General features: G+C 42.4%; 1 protein-coding gene and 1 pseudogene across 5 annotated transcripts in view; one reads left to right on the top strand and one right to left on the bottom strand.

The window, feature by feature from the left end:
- Nucleotides 1-2,533: 2,533 nt before the first annotated feature.
- The window catches only part of GGNBP2 (gametogenetin binding protein 2), a 39,564-nt gene continuing 25,280 nt past the window's right edge, over nt 2,534-16,817 (bottom strand). For 2 of the 5 annotated variants that reach the window (XM_062175466.1, XM_062175469.1), the window contains 8 exons: nt 15,835-16,044; nt 14,614-14,788; nt 11,084-11,278; nt 5,782-5,929; nt 5,346-5,471; nt 5,116-5,264; nt 4,340-4,588; nt 2,534-3,168 (listed from right to left, as the gene is read on the bottom strand). In XM_062175466.1, coding sequence (XP_062031450.1) covers nt 2,965-3,168; nt 4,340-4,588; nt 5,116-5,264; nt 5,346-5,471; nt 5,782-5,929; nt 11,084-11,278; nt 14,614-14,788; nt 15,835-16,044 — 1,456 coding nt within the window. In that variant the 3' untranslated portion in view covers nt 2,534-2,964. The remainder of the gene's footprint in view (nt 3,169-4,339; nt 4,589-5,115; nt 5,265-5,345; nt 5,472-5,781; nt 5,930-11,083; nt 11,279-14,613; nt 14,789-15,834; nt 16,045-16,817) is intronic. The other 3 variants (XM_062175467.1, XM_062175470.1, XM_062175468.1) reach the window with 2 other exon arrangements.
- Nucleotides 7,482-8,295, top strand: LOC133776780 (signal recognition particle 19 kDa protein-like; annotated as a pseudogene).

Here is a 16,817-nt window from a genome sequence, read left to right as displayed (position 1 = left end):
CCCCTGAATTCACATGGGAGACCAGGAAGAAGCTCCTGGCTCCTGATTGGCGCAGCTCTGGCCATTGCGGCCATTTGAGGAGTGAACTACTTGGGGATGGAAGACCTCTCTCTCCCTCTCTGCCTTTCAAATAAATAAATCTTTAAAAAGAACTCACGGCAAGTGCATATAATGAGAAAACTACACATGGATTAAAAAATTTTTTTAAAGATTTACTTGAAAGGCAGAGTTACAGGAAAGGGTAGGGTGTAGAGATAGAATCTTCTATTTGCTGGTTCACTCCCCAAATGGCCACAGCGGCAGAAGTTGGACTAGGATGAAGCCAGGAACCCGGAGTTTCATCAGTTTCCGGCGAGAATGGCAGGGACTCAAGTGCTTGAGCCATCACCTGCTGCCTCCCAAGCATGAGCAGGAAGCTGGATCAGAAGTGGAGTAGGCCGGCGCCAACGCTTACTTGGCTAATCCTCTGCCTGCGGCGCCGGCACCCTGGGTTCTAGTCCCGGTTGTTCCTCTTCCAAGCCAGCTCTTTGCTGTGGCCCGGGAAGGCAGTGGAAGCTATGGCCTGGGAAAGCAATAGATGGCCCAAGTTCTTGGAACTTGGAAGAAGCTGCTGGCTTCAGATCAGCCCAGCCCAGATTGTTGTGGCCATACAAGGAGCGAACCAGTGGATGGAAGCCCTGTCTCACTCTGTCTGTAACTCTCTCAAGTAAACAAAAATCTTAAAAAAGTAGATGATGGGACTGGTGTCGTGGAATAGTGGGTAAAGCTGCTACCTGCATCCTATATGGGCTGCTCCATTTCCAATCGAGCTCCCTCCTAATGTACCTGGGAAAGCAGTGGAAGATGGTCCTACACCTACGTGGACTCCGGCCATTGCAGCCATTTGGGGAGTGAACCAGCGGATGGAAGATTCTCTTCCTGCCTTTCAAATAAATCAAAAAAAAAAAAAGGGAGGGGGCCAGCGCTGTGGCTCAGCAGGTTAAAGCCCTGGCCTGAAGCACTGGCATCCCATATGGGCTCCAGTTCTAGTCTCGCCGCTCCTCTTCCAATCCAGCTCTCTGCTATGGCTGCCACGTGGGAGACCCAGAGGAAGCTCCTGGCTCCTGGTTTTGGATTAGCACAGCTCCGGCTGTTGCTGCCATCTGGGGAGTGAACCAGCGGATGGAAGACCTGTCTCTACTTCTCTCTGTAACGCTTTCAAATAAACAAATCTTAAAAAAAAAAAAAAAAAATCTGCGAAGTCATTGTCCCATATGGGTGCCAGTTTGAGTTCCAGCTGCTCCACTTCTAACCTAGCAGCTCCCTGTTAATACACAGGAAGATAGTCCAAGTACTTGGGCTGCTGCACCCACGTAGGAGACCAGAATGAAGCTCCTGGCTCATGGCTTTGGTCCAACCCAGCCCTGGCCATTTCAGCTACTTGGGGAGTGAACCTGTAGATTAAAGATGTCACTCTGTTGCTCCCTCTCTAACTTTTCAAGTAAGTCATTTTTTAAAAAAAAAATGAAATCTGACTAAATGGTAGAAAGCTCTTGAAATTCACTTTGTCCCCACTGCACTGAGGCTTCCCTGTCCCACCACCTGTCACCAAACATAAAGCTCTAAGCACATGTGTTTACTGACTTAACCTTGTAAATGGTAGCAAGCCTCTCCTAGTGGAATCTCCCTCCTTCTGTACCCACAAACAGCTTGTGACAGCAGTAAACCACCAGGCCATAAGGACTCAACTGCTGGAAACAGGGTAAGGCTGAACCCGTGCTTACACAGACCACAGTGTGGTTAATTCTCAGTGCAACTTACTGACTGCAGTCTAAATACACTGGGTAACTACTTGTCAGACAACCCTTGGTTCAAATTCTGTTGTTTTCATTCCTCTAGGACAATGTGAACCTCTAAATTTAATAGGTGCTTTGCGGTACATGATTAGGCTCACTTAGCTAATCCTCCACCTGCAGCACCGACACCCGGGTTCTAGTTCCGGTTGGGGCACCGGTTCTGTCCCAGTTGCTCCTCTTCCAGTCCAGCTCTCTGCTGTGGCCCGGGAAGGCAGTGGAGGATGGCCCAAGTGCTTGGGCCCTGCACCCGCATGGGAGACCAGGAGGAAGCACCTGGCTCCTGGCTTCGGATCGGCACAGTGCGCCAGCCGCAGCATGCCAGCTGTAGCGGCCATTTGGGGAGTGAACCAACGGAAAGAAGACCTTTCTCTCTGTCTCTCTCTTCCCACTGTCTTAAATCTGCCTGTCCAAAAAAAAAAAAAAAAAAAAAATTGCAATTAAAGTTTCATTACAAAGATTATGCTAGCATGTATTTAAAGATACCCCAACAAATTTATTCTTTCAAAAGAGCAGAAACCACTTCTCTTGGTTGTTGATTCTGATCAAGGGGGAACTTTGTCTTCGATAGTTTTTATCTCTATGTTCATTTGTTCTTTACCTTAACATCAACTCCAGTCAAGTAAGTACCAAGTCCACAAAAGGCAAATACTAAAGTATTGCCACACATTAAGCAGAAACATGTACACCAACTTCTACTATGAGTATTAATAAATATTCTTTATTTTAAATTTTGCACATTGCGCTTTAACATTACATCCAAACATTTCTCAAGTGGATGTCTACTTTGTAAAACCATATATTCAGCTCATTGTCATTTCTGTACAGAAGTATAAGTACAACATTACTTTTTGCCACTAAGTTGCTTTAGTAAGTCTCACAGGAAGAGAAACATTGAATGAAAAGAGATGGCTTAAATCATATGGCAGGCCTGTGCAGCCACTCAACTAAAGACACAAGCCTGAAGAAAGAACAAACTAATGAGGATACCTCCACCGTCTCCCAAAACAAGAAAGAATCACATTGATTTAAGATAAAATTTTGCCATAAGTCACTAAATTAAGTTTTTTGAAAGAGAAGGCGCAGTAGTCATCTTGAGTGTTTCATTGAAAGACAGAGCTATTTTATTTATTTAATTTGCTCCAGCCGTTGTCAACCAGCCACTACAAATGGGCCTTTTGTGATCATTTAAGCGGCAGTATTTATTAAATTTCTCCTTCAGATGCTGTCGGTATTGTTCTCTATTGCTGTAGAACGACTGGTTATTAGCCATAAATGACTGTATTTCATCTTGTGAGATAAAGATTTCCTCATCTGAAGTACATTCAGATTCATCCTGCAAATTAAAGTAATAGTAGTTAAGACTAAGTCTTAAATTAAGAATGCAAAAATGCTATACTTATGGAGAAGGACAGCTAAAAAGTGAAGCACTTGAGCTTTTCAGTTTAAATTTAGTCACAAAAAGCCTTTAATTGGAGTGCTTACAGAATAAGCATCGTGTCATTCATCTACAAAGTACTGAAAGTAACACAACTCAAATTGGGTTTGAAACTCTGAATCTGCAATTTATGCTAGAAGGCTGAGCCTGGCAGAGTATTGCCATACCTTTGCCCTTAAAACATGATTGATTAATGATGGTTATAACGGGTTACTATTTTAAGCAGACTTACCTCTAATACCACTTTTTTCTCTACCCTTTCTTACAAGGGCTACACACATACTACGCACTGTGTTACTTTAGATAATTCATTTAAATCCTAGGAATTGGAGTCATTATAAAAGGTTCTCTTGAGGCCGGTGCTGTGGTGCAGCAGATAATGCCCTGGCCTGAACCGCCAGCATCCCATATGGGCACCGGTTCTAGTCCCGGCTGCTCCACTTCCGATCCAGCTCTCTGCTATGGCCTGGGAAAGCAGTGGAAGATGGTCCAAGGCCTTGGGCCCCTGCATCCGTGTGGGAGACCTGGAGGAGGCTCCCGGCTCTTGGATTTGGATCAGTGCAACTCCAGCCGTTGCAGCAACTGGGGAGTGAACCATCAGATGGAAGACCTCTCTCTGTCTCTCTGCCTCACCTCTCTCTGTGTAACTCTTTAAAATAAAATAAATATTAAAAAAAAAAAAAAAGGTTCTCCAAGTCAGTTATGCCTTATGCTATACCACACTGAAAGGAAGTAACCTAGAAAAGCAGGCTAGAGTTCAGATTCCATATTCTTTCCTGGTCTCAAGGGGTGGCTACCATAAATCACCACTCAGAAAGGCCAAGTTTGCTTCAAGGAAGCAGATTCCTAGACATAGTGCTACCTCTTACCATTTCTCCCAACTAGTCTCTTCTGTCTTGGTAACGAGAGGCCAGGGAAATGTGCTCAGCAGTTGCTTCTGAGTGGACCATGAATGGAAGGGCAGAAATGAAGTCACCAAATAATGAAATACTACTTCATTTCTTAAGTCCTGCTCTTCTATCCCATGTGTAAACAAATTATCTACAATAAGATATCAAAGACTACTTACAAGGAGTTCAACCAAACTCTTGGCACCTTTTCCAGAATCAGGACCAAATGACGTTTCTGCAGGTTCTGCAAACTGGGGTACATTTTTCCTATGCTCAAACCAAGGCAGTGGCTGCCCACCCTTTTCGGAGCTGCAGCAACTTTCAGGATGTGCATCTTTGGTCTTGTCACGGTGAAACACTGTGTGCACAGTATTTCCTGAGCTCTCTCGATTACCAGGATCTGTAATACAGCTTCCAAGCTTTTGGATCTGAAACCATAGCAAAAGATTTCCCAGTGAAAATGTGATTATTCTTTAAAGAAAGCCCTGACAGAACAGAACTTGAAATCTTTAGAAGGAATACTAAATAGCAGCAGCCGAGACACCCTAGGCACTCACTACATGCGTGACACTATGCTAACCTACAATGCCAACAGACTGCATCTTCACAGACTCTCGTGGAAGGACTATTATCCCAGTTTACAAACAGGAAAAGATTAAACAAATTTCCAAAGTTACATAATAAATTTAAAAATACTGTGAAAAGAACTGGATTTCTGACTAACACGGACTGTTAGACAAATGACAAATAACCACCTCCCCTCTTCTTCCTCTCCCTCTTCACTGTCCCTCCCACCCCACACATAATTACAAGATAAGCAACCAATGGAACCACACAGACTATTCATTCCAAACAATAAACCCTAGCAGCTTAAGCTACACATGTGCCACTTAAAGGAAAACAGGCTGGCCTCACGTAAAGAGCAAAGGTTTAACACCACAGTTAGGACACTTACATGTTCATCACATTTCAACATCTTGCTTTTCTTTTTCTTTTTTTTATTTTTTCCTTTTGTGTTGTTCTCTTCAGAATTTGCCCAACATTCAACACAACTGTCACCGTCATCCTCTTTGTCTTCACAGTGATGGACACAGGAGTCATCACCTGCAGAAATCAATACTCCTTATCTACATGTTTAGATCAGCCACACAACAGAAATCACTGGGATGCTTAATCTGAACCTACCATGTTCATCATGATTACAAATGCCTTCAGTGCAGGCAACATCTGAACCCTCTCGAGAACCTGTTTCACTTCCTTCCATGCTAGATGAATATCCACAATCACTACCATTACAGTGTGGAGATAAGCCTGAGAATAAATCAGGTAAGAGTATAAATTAATATACCAACAGATACATTAGGACAAAGAGTGAACCAACTGGAGACCACAGAAAAATTTCAAAATTAGTGACAGAGTAGAAAGTAATTTGAACAACAAAAATATTAGGGATTTATAGTTTATTGTTTCTGTCAAATAATAAATCAAAGAACATACATAAGCATCTGGTTAAATTACATAGTATTTGGGGGGCTACAAAGCAGTTTTCAAATTATAGATTCCAGAATCCCTATAAGTTCTTAGATTTAAAAGAGAACGGACTAAGAAATTATTTACATACCTTTCTTTATTTTAGGGGACCCCAAAAGATTGCCACTGCTGGGACAGGTACATGATGTATTTTCATTGGTAACAATTACTTCTACGCAACTATTACCATCCTCAGTGCTGCCACAGGCTTTGCAGCTACTTTCTATGAAGTCTGTTTCCTTTAAGGACCAATATCAAGAGAGAGTAAAAGTTTTACATACACCTCCACAGCGACTACATTTCCTTAATATTAATTAGACAGAAATTATGAAGTTAACAATTTAAAAGACTAGTCTCATGAAAAATCATTAAGCCACTTCAAGACTGTGAGGTAACTAAAAGTGAGTTAAAAGTTTATTATATCAAGCAAGTTTAGGATAGCAGTTCCCAAAGTATGGTCTATTCATCCGAGTGAGAGGCATTCCCTATGTCAAAACTGTTTCTTTATTAGCATGAGAGTCAAAGAAAAGGAGAGACAGATGGACAGAGTTCTCATCTGCCAGTTCATTCCTTTAATAACCACAACAGCTGAAGCCAGGATCCAGGACCTCAATCCAGGTCTCCCACATGGCTGGCAGGGACCCAACTATTTGAGTCATCACCTGTTGTCCACCCAGGGTGTGCATTACAGGGAAGCTAGAGGGCCTGGTGCTGTGGTGCAGTGGGTTAAAGCCCTGGTATGCAGTGCCGGCATCCCAAATGGGTGCCGGTTTGAGTCCTGGCTGATCCACTTCTGATACAGCTCTCTGCTATGGCCTGGGAAAGCAGTAGAAGATGGCCCAAGTCCTTGGGCACCTGCATCCGTGGTAGGAGACCCAAAAGAAGCTCCTGGCTTCAGATCAGCCCACCTCTAGCCATTGCGGCCAATGGGGAGTGAACCAGCAGATGGAAGACCCCTCTCTCTCTCTGCAACTCTTTCAAATAAATAAATAAATCTTTTTAAAAATTCATGATATTAAAATGGTATTTTGAGGGGCTGGTGCCGGGGCTCACTTGATTAATCCTCCACCTGCAGCACCAGCATCCCATATGGGCACCGGGTTCTAGTCCCAGTTGCTCCTCTTCCAGTCTAGCTCTCTGCTGTGGCCCAGGAGGGCAGTGGAGGATTGCCCAGGTGCTTGGGCTCCTGCACCTGCATGGGAGATCAAGACAAAGCACCTGGCTCCTGGCTTCGCATCTGTGCAGTGCTGGCTGTAGTGGCATTTTGGGGGTGAACCAATGGAAGGAAGACCTTTCTGTCTCTCTCTTTCTCACTATCTCTACCTGTCAAATTAAAAAAAAAAAAAAAAAAAAAAAAAAGGTATTTGGGGACCAGGGCTGTGGCATAGCGGGTAAAGCCACCACCTGCACTGTGAGCATCCCATATGTGCGTCAGTTCAAGTCCCAGCTGCTCCTCTTCCAATCCAGGTTCCCTGCTATGGCCTGAGAAAGCAGCAGAAGATGGCCCAAGTCCTTGGGTCCCTGCACCCAAGTGGGAGATCTGAAAGAAGCTCCTGGCTCCTGGCTTTGGATCGGCCCAGCTCCAGCTATAGCAGCTATCTGGGGAGGGAACCAGTGGATGGAAGATCTCTCTCTTTCTCTCTCTCTCCCTCCCTCCTTCCCTTCCTCCCTCTCTCTATTTCTCTGTCCTTCTCTCTGCCTTCAAATAAATAAATAAATCTTTAAAAAAATAAAAAAAGATGGTATCTGCCCTTTCACTGTAGTATCCCTTAGGCTGATAGTAAAAAAGCAATGGTGAGTAAAGCTGATGATGCCTTGGCACAAATCAAAGTAGTAGGAACCAAAGAGTACCAATAATCATTGTATTCTTCACTTAGAGCACTTCCAGCAAAAATAAATAAAAGGGTATTTTACTTAGGAATGTCTCTAACAGTAAAAATATTAATATTGTTAGGTATCAATCATGAATAGACATCTTTTCAATAGTCCACATGACAAATGGAACGTACACTTAAAGCACTTCTGTATTCCACAGTACAACAGCTCTCTCACGGAAAAGTACTTGCATAACTGAGATTTAAGCTGAACTAGTTGCTTTGTTTTTGGACTATCAATTTCACTTGTAAGAATGACTGAGAAACAAACTATGATTACTCCAACATGGATACCTACATAGCATTTTATGAGAAATGAATGCAGTCACTTTAAGGAAAACATTGTTGTCAATGATAAAATTTCAACTGTGAAACAATCAGAATTCTGAAAACCTGCAGTCCTTCTGATGTGTTTTTGTGGAGGTGGCCTGCAATGCCACGCAGTCCCCAGCTGAGCAGGACAGGTTTATCTGCATCTACCCTGCGTACTTAAATAGTAATACCATCGCGAAGGGGAGGCAGAGCCCCATGGGTAAGGCTGTTGAAATCCTACAGCTACAGAGATTCAAGATGTATGCTCAGCTGTTGGATTTAATGTATTTCTTGAGAAAAATAAAATGTACTCTAGAGAATGGAATCGTGACATTCAATTCAGAGGCAGAGTCTGGGTCCAGCTCAAACAGGAAGATGGCAGCCTCTGTGTTGTGCAGCTCCCACTACTAAGTCTGTAATGCTGTATGCAGCAGAAATGATACCTAAACTTAAACAAGGATACAAAAAGCAGGAGCTGGGGATCCAAGACTTCAACAAGGAGACGAATGAAAAAGGAAAAGGAAAGAAGTGACCAGGTCTGAGTTTGAGAATGTGATGCCACTGCAGGGGCCATGAGTGGGAGCTTCTAATGTGTACTGCGGGGAACAAGTTTTTGCCTGCCTCATTGAACTGAACTGTGAACATCAGTGCCTCTACCTTCATCATCAGACTTGATGGTGAAATAAATGTACATTGTTAAGTTTGTACCTAGTTTTTACACAGTATACAAGAAAGAATTTGTTTTGTCCTTCAGTGAAGATTTTTTGTAGAAAAAAGAACAGTTTTAAATGGATAATGGACTATAAGTTACTTGAAATCCTATTTTCCTTTGTCCTCTATGTAAACATGTTTCAAACAGGTTTAGTAAGATTTGAAATAGACATTTTGTTCATCTTTCAAGTTAATGAATTAAAATTTTAAACTGGGAGGGAAAAAAAAGCTGCATATGGCATGTGGAACCCAGAGCTTCCTAATCACTTCCAATCACTACTGATTAACAGTGATTATCTGATATTACATAATGAAGGGCAACATCTGAAAGACCTACATAATTCAGTGAGCCACTATTTTTCAAACGAATTCCAATGCATGGTGTTACAAAATCATGCATGAGTAAAACATCTATTCGACACGCAATACAGTCCAATGGATTCTAACTTAACAAAATATGAAAAGGCCACCAGTAAGTGTCAGATTTGACACTGAAATTAACCTTTCAGAAACTACCACTTGCTGTGGTATCAAAGAATATCCATAACTATCTGAAAAGGTTTATGTTAAAATACTCCTGGGGTCAACACTATGGCATAGCGGGTAAAGCTGCTGCCTGCAGTGCCGGCATCCCATATGGGTGCCGATTCGAGTCCTGGCTGCTCCACTTCCGATCCAGCTCTATGCTGTGGCCTGAGAAAGTAGTAGAAGATGGCCCCAAGTCCTTGGGCCCCTGCACCTGCGTGGGAGACCCAGAATAAGCTCCCGGCTTGACTTCGGACCAGCGCAGCTCCACTGATTACAGCCATCTGGACAGTGCACTAGCAGAACTAGAGAAAGGACCTCTTTCTCTCTCTCTGTAACTCTGACTTTAAAATAAATACATCTTAAAAAAAAAGTACTCCTTCCTTCTTCCATGTATGTGTGAGAACAAACTCTTCATGCTTCAGTCAAGCTAATAAACAGAAAGCAACTGAATGCAGAAACAGATTTAAGAAACCAATGATAAGGTTACTGCTAGAAGAAATCTGACTCCTTTTAAGTCCTATATTAGATATTTGCAAAAGCACAGAATATTACCATTCTGACTTTTTAAAAATTACCTTTCAAAAAATGCTTACTCATATGGCTTTATTTTTTCCAAGTTTCTTCAGGGCCCACACTGTGGCATAGCAGGTAAAGCCACCACCTGAGACATCTGTATCCCATATGAGAGCCAGTTCAAGTCCTGGCCGCTCCACTTATCCAGCTCCCTGCTAAAGCCTAGGAAAGCAGTAAACCATGGCCCAAGTGCTTGGGCCCCTGCACCCACGTGGAAGACCTGGAAGAAACTCCTGGCTTCAGTATAGCCCAACCCTAGCTGTTACAGCTATTTTAGGAGTGAACCAGCACAGAACACTCTCTTCTCTCTCTCTGTAACTTTGCCTTTCAAGAAAATAAAATATTAAAAAAAAAAAAATTTCTTGAAGTCAGCATTGTGTTGTAGCAGGTAAAGCCACCACCTGTGATGCTGGCATATATGGGTGCCAGTTTGAAACCCAGCTGTTCTACTTCTGATCCAGCACTCTGCTAATGTGCTTGGGACAGCAGCAGAAGATGACTCAACTGTTTGGGTCCTTGAGCCCACATGGGAGACCCAGAAGAAGCTCCTGAATCCTGGCTTCAGCCTGGCCCAGCCCCAGCCACTGCGGTTATTTGGGGAGTGAACCAGCGGATGGAAGACCTCTCTATCTCTGTCTCTTCCTTAAAAAAAAATCTTAAAAAAAAAAAAAAATTCTCCATCTTAATTTATCTTTTCTTTTTAAAGATTCATTTTACTTATTTGAAAGACAGAGTTACAGAGAGGTAGAGACAGAGAGAGAGGTCTTTCATCCGCTAGTTCACTATCTAGATGGCCGCAACGGCCAGAGCTGCGCTGATCCGAAGCCAGAAGCCAGGAGCTTCTTCCTGATCTCCCATGCGGGTGCGGGCCCAAAGACTTGGGCCATCTTCTACTGCTTTCCCAGGCCACAGCAGAGAGCTGGATCAGAAGAGGAGCAGCTGGGACTAGAACCGGAGCCCATGTGGGATGCCAACGCTTCAGGCCAGGGCTTTAACCCACTGCACCACAGTGCTGGCCCCTCCATCTTAATTTGTAATATAATACTTATTAGGAAGTATAATCCAAATAAAAGTTCATTGGACACTTTAGTTTTTAAGAACATAAAGAAATCCTGATACAAATGTTTAGGTCACACACGGAACTTAACTTTCCACATTTTGACTTTGATCTAATAGTAGGTCAGATAAAGTGGGAACTACCCAACATGTCCTTTACTAAAGCAAATACATAACATTAAAAAACCTGGCTTATGCAATTTATAGTGGGAAAAAAGCCAATATATAAACAGTAGAAGTTCATATCTGGAAAAGCAAAGTAAAAACGTCCAAATGTAGCAAAAAGAAATAGTTCCATCTAAAGCAACACATTTATGAGTTGTTATTAAGGAATACTACCTTCTCTTGGCTTACTTCCTTTTCATCTGCTGTTTGTAAGGGAGTAGGAATATCACACACACACTTATTTTTCCGTCTGTTCTTTCGTTTCTGGCGTTTCTTCTCTTGCTTGAGTTCTCTTACTCGTTCCTCCTCTGAAAATTCTTCACAAAGTTGTTCCAGTCGGCTAATACCCTGTACTTTTTCCACAGTCATCTATAAAAAAAACCCAGAGTGACTACTCATCCAAACTTAATTAATTTTTCAAGAGAAATGCTCATTTGTCAAACTTACATGACACTACACATGTAGAATACTTTATGCTACAATTTTGTCAGAGAAGCCACAGAGTTTAAGTTTTAATATATTAAATGATACAGTATTAAAAATATACCAGAAAGTCAATATATTTTGAGTACAACTAATCTCTATGGGACACACATACTTATATGTACCCCTAATCCAAACTAGCAACATCCTAGTTTTAAAATTAGAATTAGGCCAGCACCGTGGCTCATTTGGCTAATCCTCCACCTGTGGCACCGACACCCCGGGTTCTAGTCCCGGCTGGGGTGCCAGGTACTAGTTCCGGTTGCTCCTCTTCCAGTCCAGCTCTCTGCTGTGGCCCGGGAGGACAGTAGAGGATGGCCCAAAGTGCTTGGGTCCCTGCACCCGCATGGGAGACCAGGAGGAAGTACCCGGCTCCTGGCTTCGGATTGGCGTAGCGCCGGCCGTATCAGCCATTAGGGGAGTGAACCAACGGAAGGAAGACCCCTTTCTCTCTGTTTCTCTCTCACTGTCTATAACTCTCTTTCTCTCTCAGTGTCTAACTCTGCCTCGCAAAAAAAAAAAAAAAAAAAAAAAAAAAAAAAAAAAAATTAAAATAAACATTCATTCATCATATAATGAAGAATATTTAACCTGATTAGGTGACGTAATCTTTGAAGGCACAAAGAGAAAAGGAGATACCTGTTCATGAAGAACTAATACAAATCTCCTCAGACTCCCTACAACGGTGAGCTCAAAGTTCATTGATGAGGTTATAGAAACAGCTTTCAATCCATTCTCAAATGGAGGCCAATTAAAGGTATACAATCATGCCTTGGTATATAGAAAATATTCTCTAGCCAGATATCTATACAGTGTAACACAAGCACTAAAACCAGCATTAGCATTATAAACAGCCTTCAATGTGCTTCTTAAAAAAAAACGTCTACTTTGAAAGAGCCCGAGATCGAGAGAGAGATGTTCTATCTGCTAGTTTATTACCTAGATGGCCACAATGGCCAACACTGGGCCAGGCGGAAGCCAGGCATTTCATCCACGTCTCCCAAGTAGGTGACAGGGGACCAGATTCTTGGCTGCTTTTTCCAGGCCATTAGCAGGGAATTGGACTGGAAATGGAGCAGCCAGGATGCAACCAATTGCCCATATGGGATGCTGGCGTCCCAGGCAGCAGCTTAGACCACTATGCCACAAAGCCACAACGCTGGCCCCTTCAATATGCTTCTAAAAACCTGTTCTTCTATGGCATACAAAGAGCATTTACTTCATACTACTGGATATCAGCAGATAAAGAATCATTAAAGTCTTCGAATTTTGTGGCTTATTTTCTGGTTGTTTTTAAACTTGTCATGAAATATGTTTCATGAAACATATTTTTCCTTTTTTCCATTTTATGTGAAAGGCAGACAGAAAGACACAGACGCACACACACACACAACCAGAGAGATCTTCCAGCCACTGGTTCAATCCCCAAACGTGTCTAACAGCCAGGGCTGCATCAGGCCAAGACCAGGAGCTTGGAGCTTAATCTGAGTCTTCCATGTGGGTAGAAGGGATCTAAGTACTTGAGCAATCACCTGATGCCTCTGAAGGTGCACATTGCAAGAAGCTGGATTGGAAATGGAGGAGCTGAGACTCAAAACCAGGCACTCCAATATTTGGCATGTAGGCATCCCAAGTAGCGACTCAACCACTGTGCTAAAATGCCTGCCATGAGCAGCATCTTTTTAATCAACAACTTGCTTTCTACTCTGAAAATCTCTAAAAATCAAGGCTGGAGAGTAACAAGATTTAAAAAAAAAAAAGAAAGAAAGAAAGAAAAATCCACAAACTTCTAAATCTCTGTTTCCTGTAACTCTATACAAAGCCATGAATCCACATTAATGGATTACAGCCAGCTCAGGAACACATGGCTTATATTAAGACTTGGTCCTGGGGCTGGCGCTGTGGTGCAATGGGTTAACCCTCTGGCCTGAAGCGCTGGCATCCCATATGGGCACCACTTTGAGACTCAGCTGTTCCACTTCCAATCCAGCTCTCTGCTATGGCCTGGGAAAGCAGTAGAATATGGCCCAGGTCCTTGGGCCCCTGCACCTGCATGGGAGACCCGGAAGAAGCTCCTGGCTTCAGACTGGCGCAGCTCTGGCCGTTGCGGCCATCTGGGGAATGAACTAGCAGACAGAAGACTTCTCTCTCTCTCTCTGCCTCTCCTCTCTCTCTGTGTAACTCTTTCAAATAAATATATACATCTTAAAAAAAAAAAAAAAAAAAGAGTCCAGGGATGTCCCCCTCCACGTCACTCTGGCTGAAGGGCCTTGATTCTAATAAATACTTTTAAATCTAAAAAAAAAAAAAAAAAAAAAAATTCAGTCCAATAACTTAACTAAGCAATCTACACATTTATTTATTTTCATTTTTATTTAAGAAGTATAGAGACCAGCACTGTGGTGCAGTGGATAAAGTCACTGCCTGCAAAGTGGGCATCCCACATGGGTGCTGGTTCATGTCCCAGCTGCTCCACTTCTGATCCAGCTCTCTGCTATGGCGTGGGAAAGCAGTAGGAGATGACCCAAGTTTTTGGGTCCCTGCACCTGCGTGGGAGACCAGGAAGAAGCTCTTGGCTCTTGGCTTTGGATTGGCGCAGCTCCAGCCATTGCAGCCAGCGGGGGAGTGAACTAGCAGATGGAAGACTCCTCTCTGTCTCTGCCTCTCCTTCTCTCTGTGTAACTCTAAGATTTTCAAATAAATCTTTTAAAAAAAAAGTATAGACAGAGATTTTCCGTCTGCTGGTTCATTCCTCAAATACCTGCAACAGCCAGGTCTGGGCTAGCTAAAACCAGGGACTCAGAACACAACCCAATTCTCCCTTGTGGGTGACAGGGACTCAAGTACTTGTGCTTTCCAGGGCACACATCTGAGAATAATTTTTATTTTTAAAGATTTATTTACACACACACACACACACATCTTTCATATGCCACTTCATTCTTCAGATGGCTTCAACAGCCAAGGGTGGCCCAGGCTGAAACCAGGAGCCAGGAATTTCTTCTGTGTCTCCCACATGGGTATAGGGGCCCAAGCACTTGGGCTATCTTCTGCCGCTCTCCCAAGCCATTGGCAGGGAGCTGGATGGGAAGTGGAGCTGCCGAGAACCAAATCTGCGCCCATATGGGATTCCGGCATCACAGATGGAGGTTTTACCCACTACACCACAACACTGGCCCCTGAGAGGCAATCTTGACAACTAAAACAGTCAGTGCTCCTACCTCAAAACTCTTGCGTAAAGCATCAACACCAAGATAGAAAAGCATCTGCCATGTCTGCTCTTCTGCCCGTAGCTTTTGCCAGATTCGATGCAGTCTTTCATAAAGATGAATTCCCAAGCAGGTCAGAACTTCTTCTTGAGCTATATCTATTGTCTTAGCATGCCTTTCTCTTCGCCTTTAAGGAGAATAAATCACACATTAATTCCTAATATCCTTAAGTGAAAACAGTAAAAGATGTACAACACATCTATCTATAAGTTCCAATTTTAAATACATTCTCATCACCTATAGTAACTTCATGAGTTACTACACTGACACCCAATTTAAACATAATATATATAATATATATATGCGCCATGCACACACATATATAACCAATGAGGAATACACATGCAAGTAGAATTTAGTCCTAATACTGCTAAAAATAAGTAATTCAGGAACTGGGTCTAAAAAGATCAGCTTTAGGGCACAGAGAATGAACTCCTATATGGGTTCAGCTCCTAGTAATTTCTTTCATCTTCCAGTTATCGCAAAATGCCTATTTAATTTCTTGTTTGGTTTTTTTGTTTTGACAGGAAATGGAAAAAGGCAAAGCCAAAATGATTCCGTCACAGACAAAAACCTTCAGGCCAGTCTTTGCAAAGTGTTCACAGAACTCCAATAAGGGAAGTGGTTTTTGCATTTTAAAATGCTGGTCAGAAAGCAGGTACTCAAATGCAAGGTAACGGGGTGTTTTATTCTGTGAACAACTTTTTCTGATTTTATTTTCATAACCATGCCACAGGTGACATTTTAGGTTCTTTCATAACTTACAGTTCATGAATTACAATAAATAAAGCATTTCTAAATCCCATGCTGCAAAAACCTAACTTCTATGCAAAAAACACTGGTGTGAATAAAATGTAAATAAGGCACAGATAGATGGAAAAAAGCCCTTTTAATCATTTTCAAGTGAAAATGATAATCTGTAATAATGAATGCCAAAAAAAGCTTGCCTCCCTTCAAGCAAGAAGGAACAGAGGACTAAACCAAACACTCAAAAATAGTTGCTTCTTATTTTCACTCAATTAAATGCATATCTTAAAATAAAAGCAAAATATTTACCAGCATACCTTAATTTATGTATATGTCAAATGTAGTGATGCAGGTGGTAATGGAAATAAACTTTCAGTAATAAAATGAAGCAAAGCGCTAGATAGCCCATTCTAGCAAACTACATACTCATACCCTCCTGCGAACTCTGGCTCGGCCCGACCCAGAAGATGTGCAATGAAGTCTGTTTCGCAGCAAACATGTATGTGTCGCTCATGTGGACAGCACCGCAAGCCTTCATAAAGTGCAGCACAGTAGCCCTTTTCCTTGCTGCAATCAAGTTCACCAATAAGGATATTGTATGCTCGGAGAACTTTATTTTTGCAGTCAGTGCAAAACCTGTTGAAAAGAAAAACCTGAAAATTAAAGAACTGGCTATATAATTATTTTATGTATCATACAACAGTGCACTAGATGATGGCATGCCCCTCCCACCTATGACATTTTAAAAAAACCTCCATATACACATTAAAAACATATAAATTTTACATAAATACAAATTTAGGCAGTATGTGAATACAGATACATGTACATTTGCAAATACTTTTTAAACCACAGAAGCACACTGACTGAAAGAGAGCTGCTGGTTCCAGACTTCAGCCTGGCCCAGCCACTGCGGCCATATGGGAAGTGAACCAAAGGATGGAAGGTCTATCTCTCCTTCTCACGCTCTCTCTCTTTCTCTCTGTAACTGCGTTTCAAATGAATAAAAAAAAAATCTTAAAAAAAAAAAAAAAAAAAAGTCTGGAGGCCAGTGCTGTGGCATAGTTGGTTAAGCCTCGCCTGTAGCATTGGCATACCATATGGGCACCAGTTCGAGTCCCAGCTACTCCACTTCCCATCTAGCTCTCTGTTAATTGCCTGGGAAAGGAGTGGAAAATGGCTCAAGTGCCTGGGCCCCTGCACCAGCGCTGGAGACTGAGAAGAAGCTCCTGGCTCCAGATCGGCCCAACTCTGGCCACTGCTGACATTTGGAGTGAACCAGTGGAAGACTCTCTCTCTCTCACACTCTCTCTAACTCTGCCTCTCAAATAAATAAATCTTTGGGGAAAAAAAAAAAAAAGTCTGCCTGCTTTTTAAAAACATAAATTTCATCACACCACTTTCCTCTT

The sequence above is a fragment of the Lepus europaeus genome, chromosome 18 (genome assembly GCF_033115175.1).
Source record: "Lepus europaeus isolate LE1 chromosome 18, mLepTim1.pri, whole genome shotgun sequence".
NCBI classification, from domain to species: Eukaryota; Metazoa; Chordata; class Mammalia; order Lagomorpha; family Leporidae; genus Lepus; species Lepus europaeus.
This window is presented reverse-complemented; position numbering and strand designations above follow the sequence as displayed.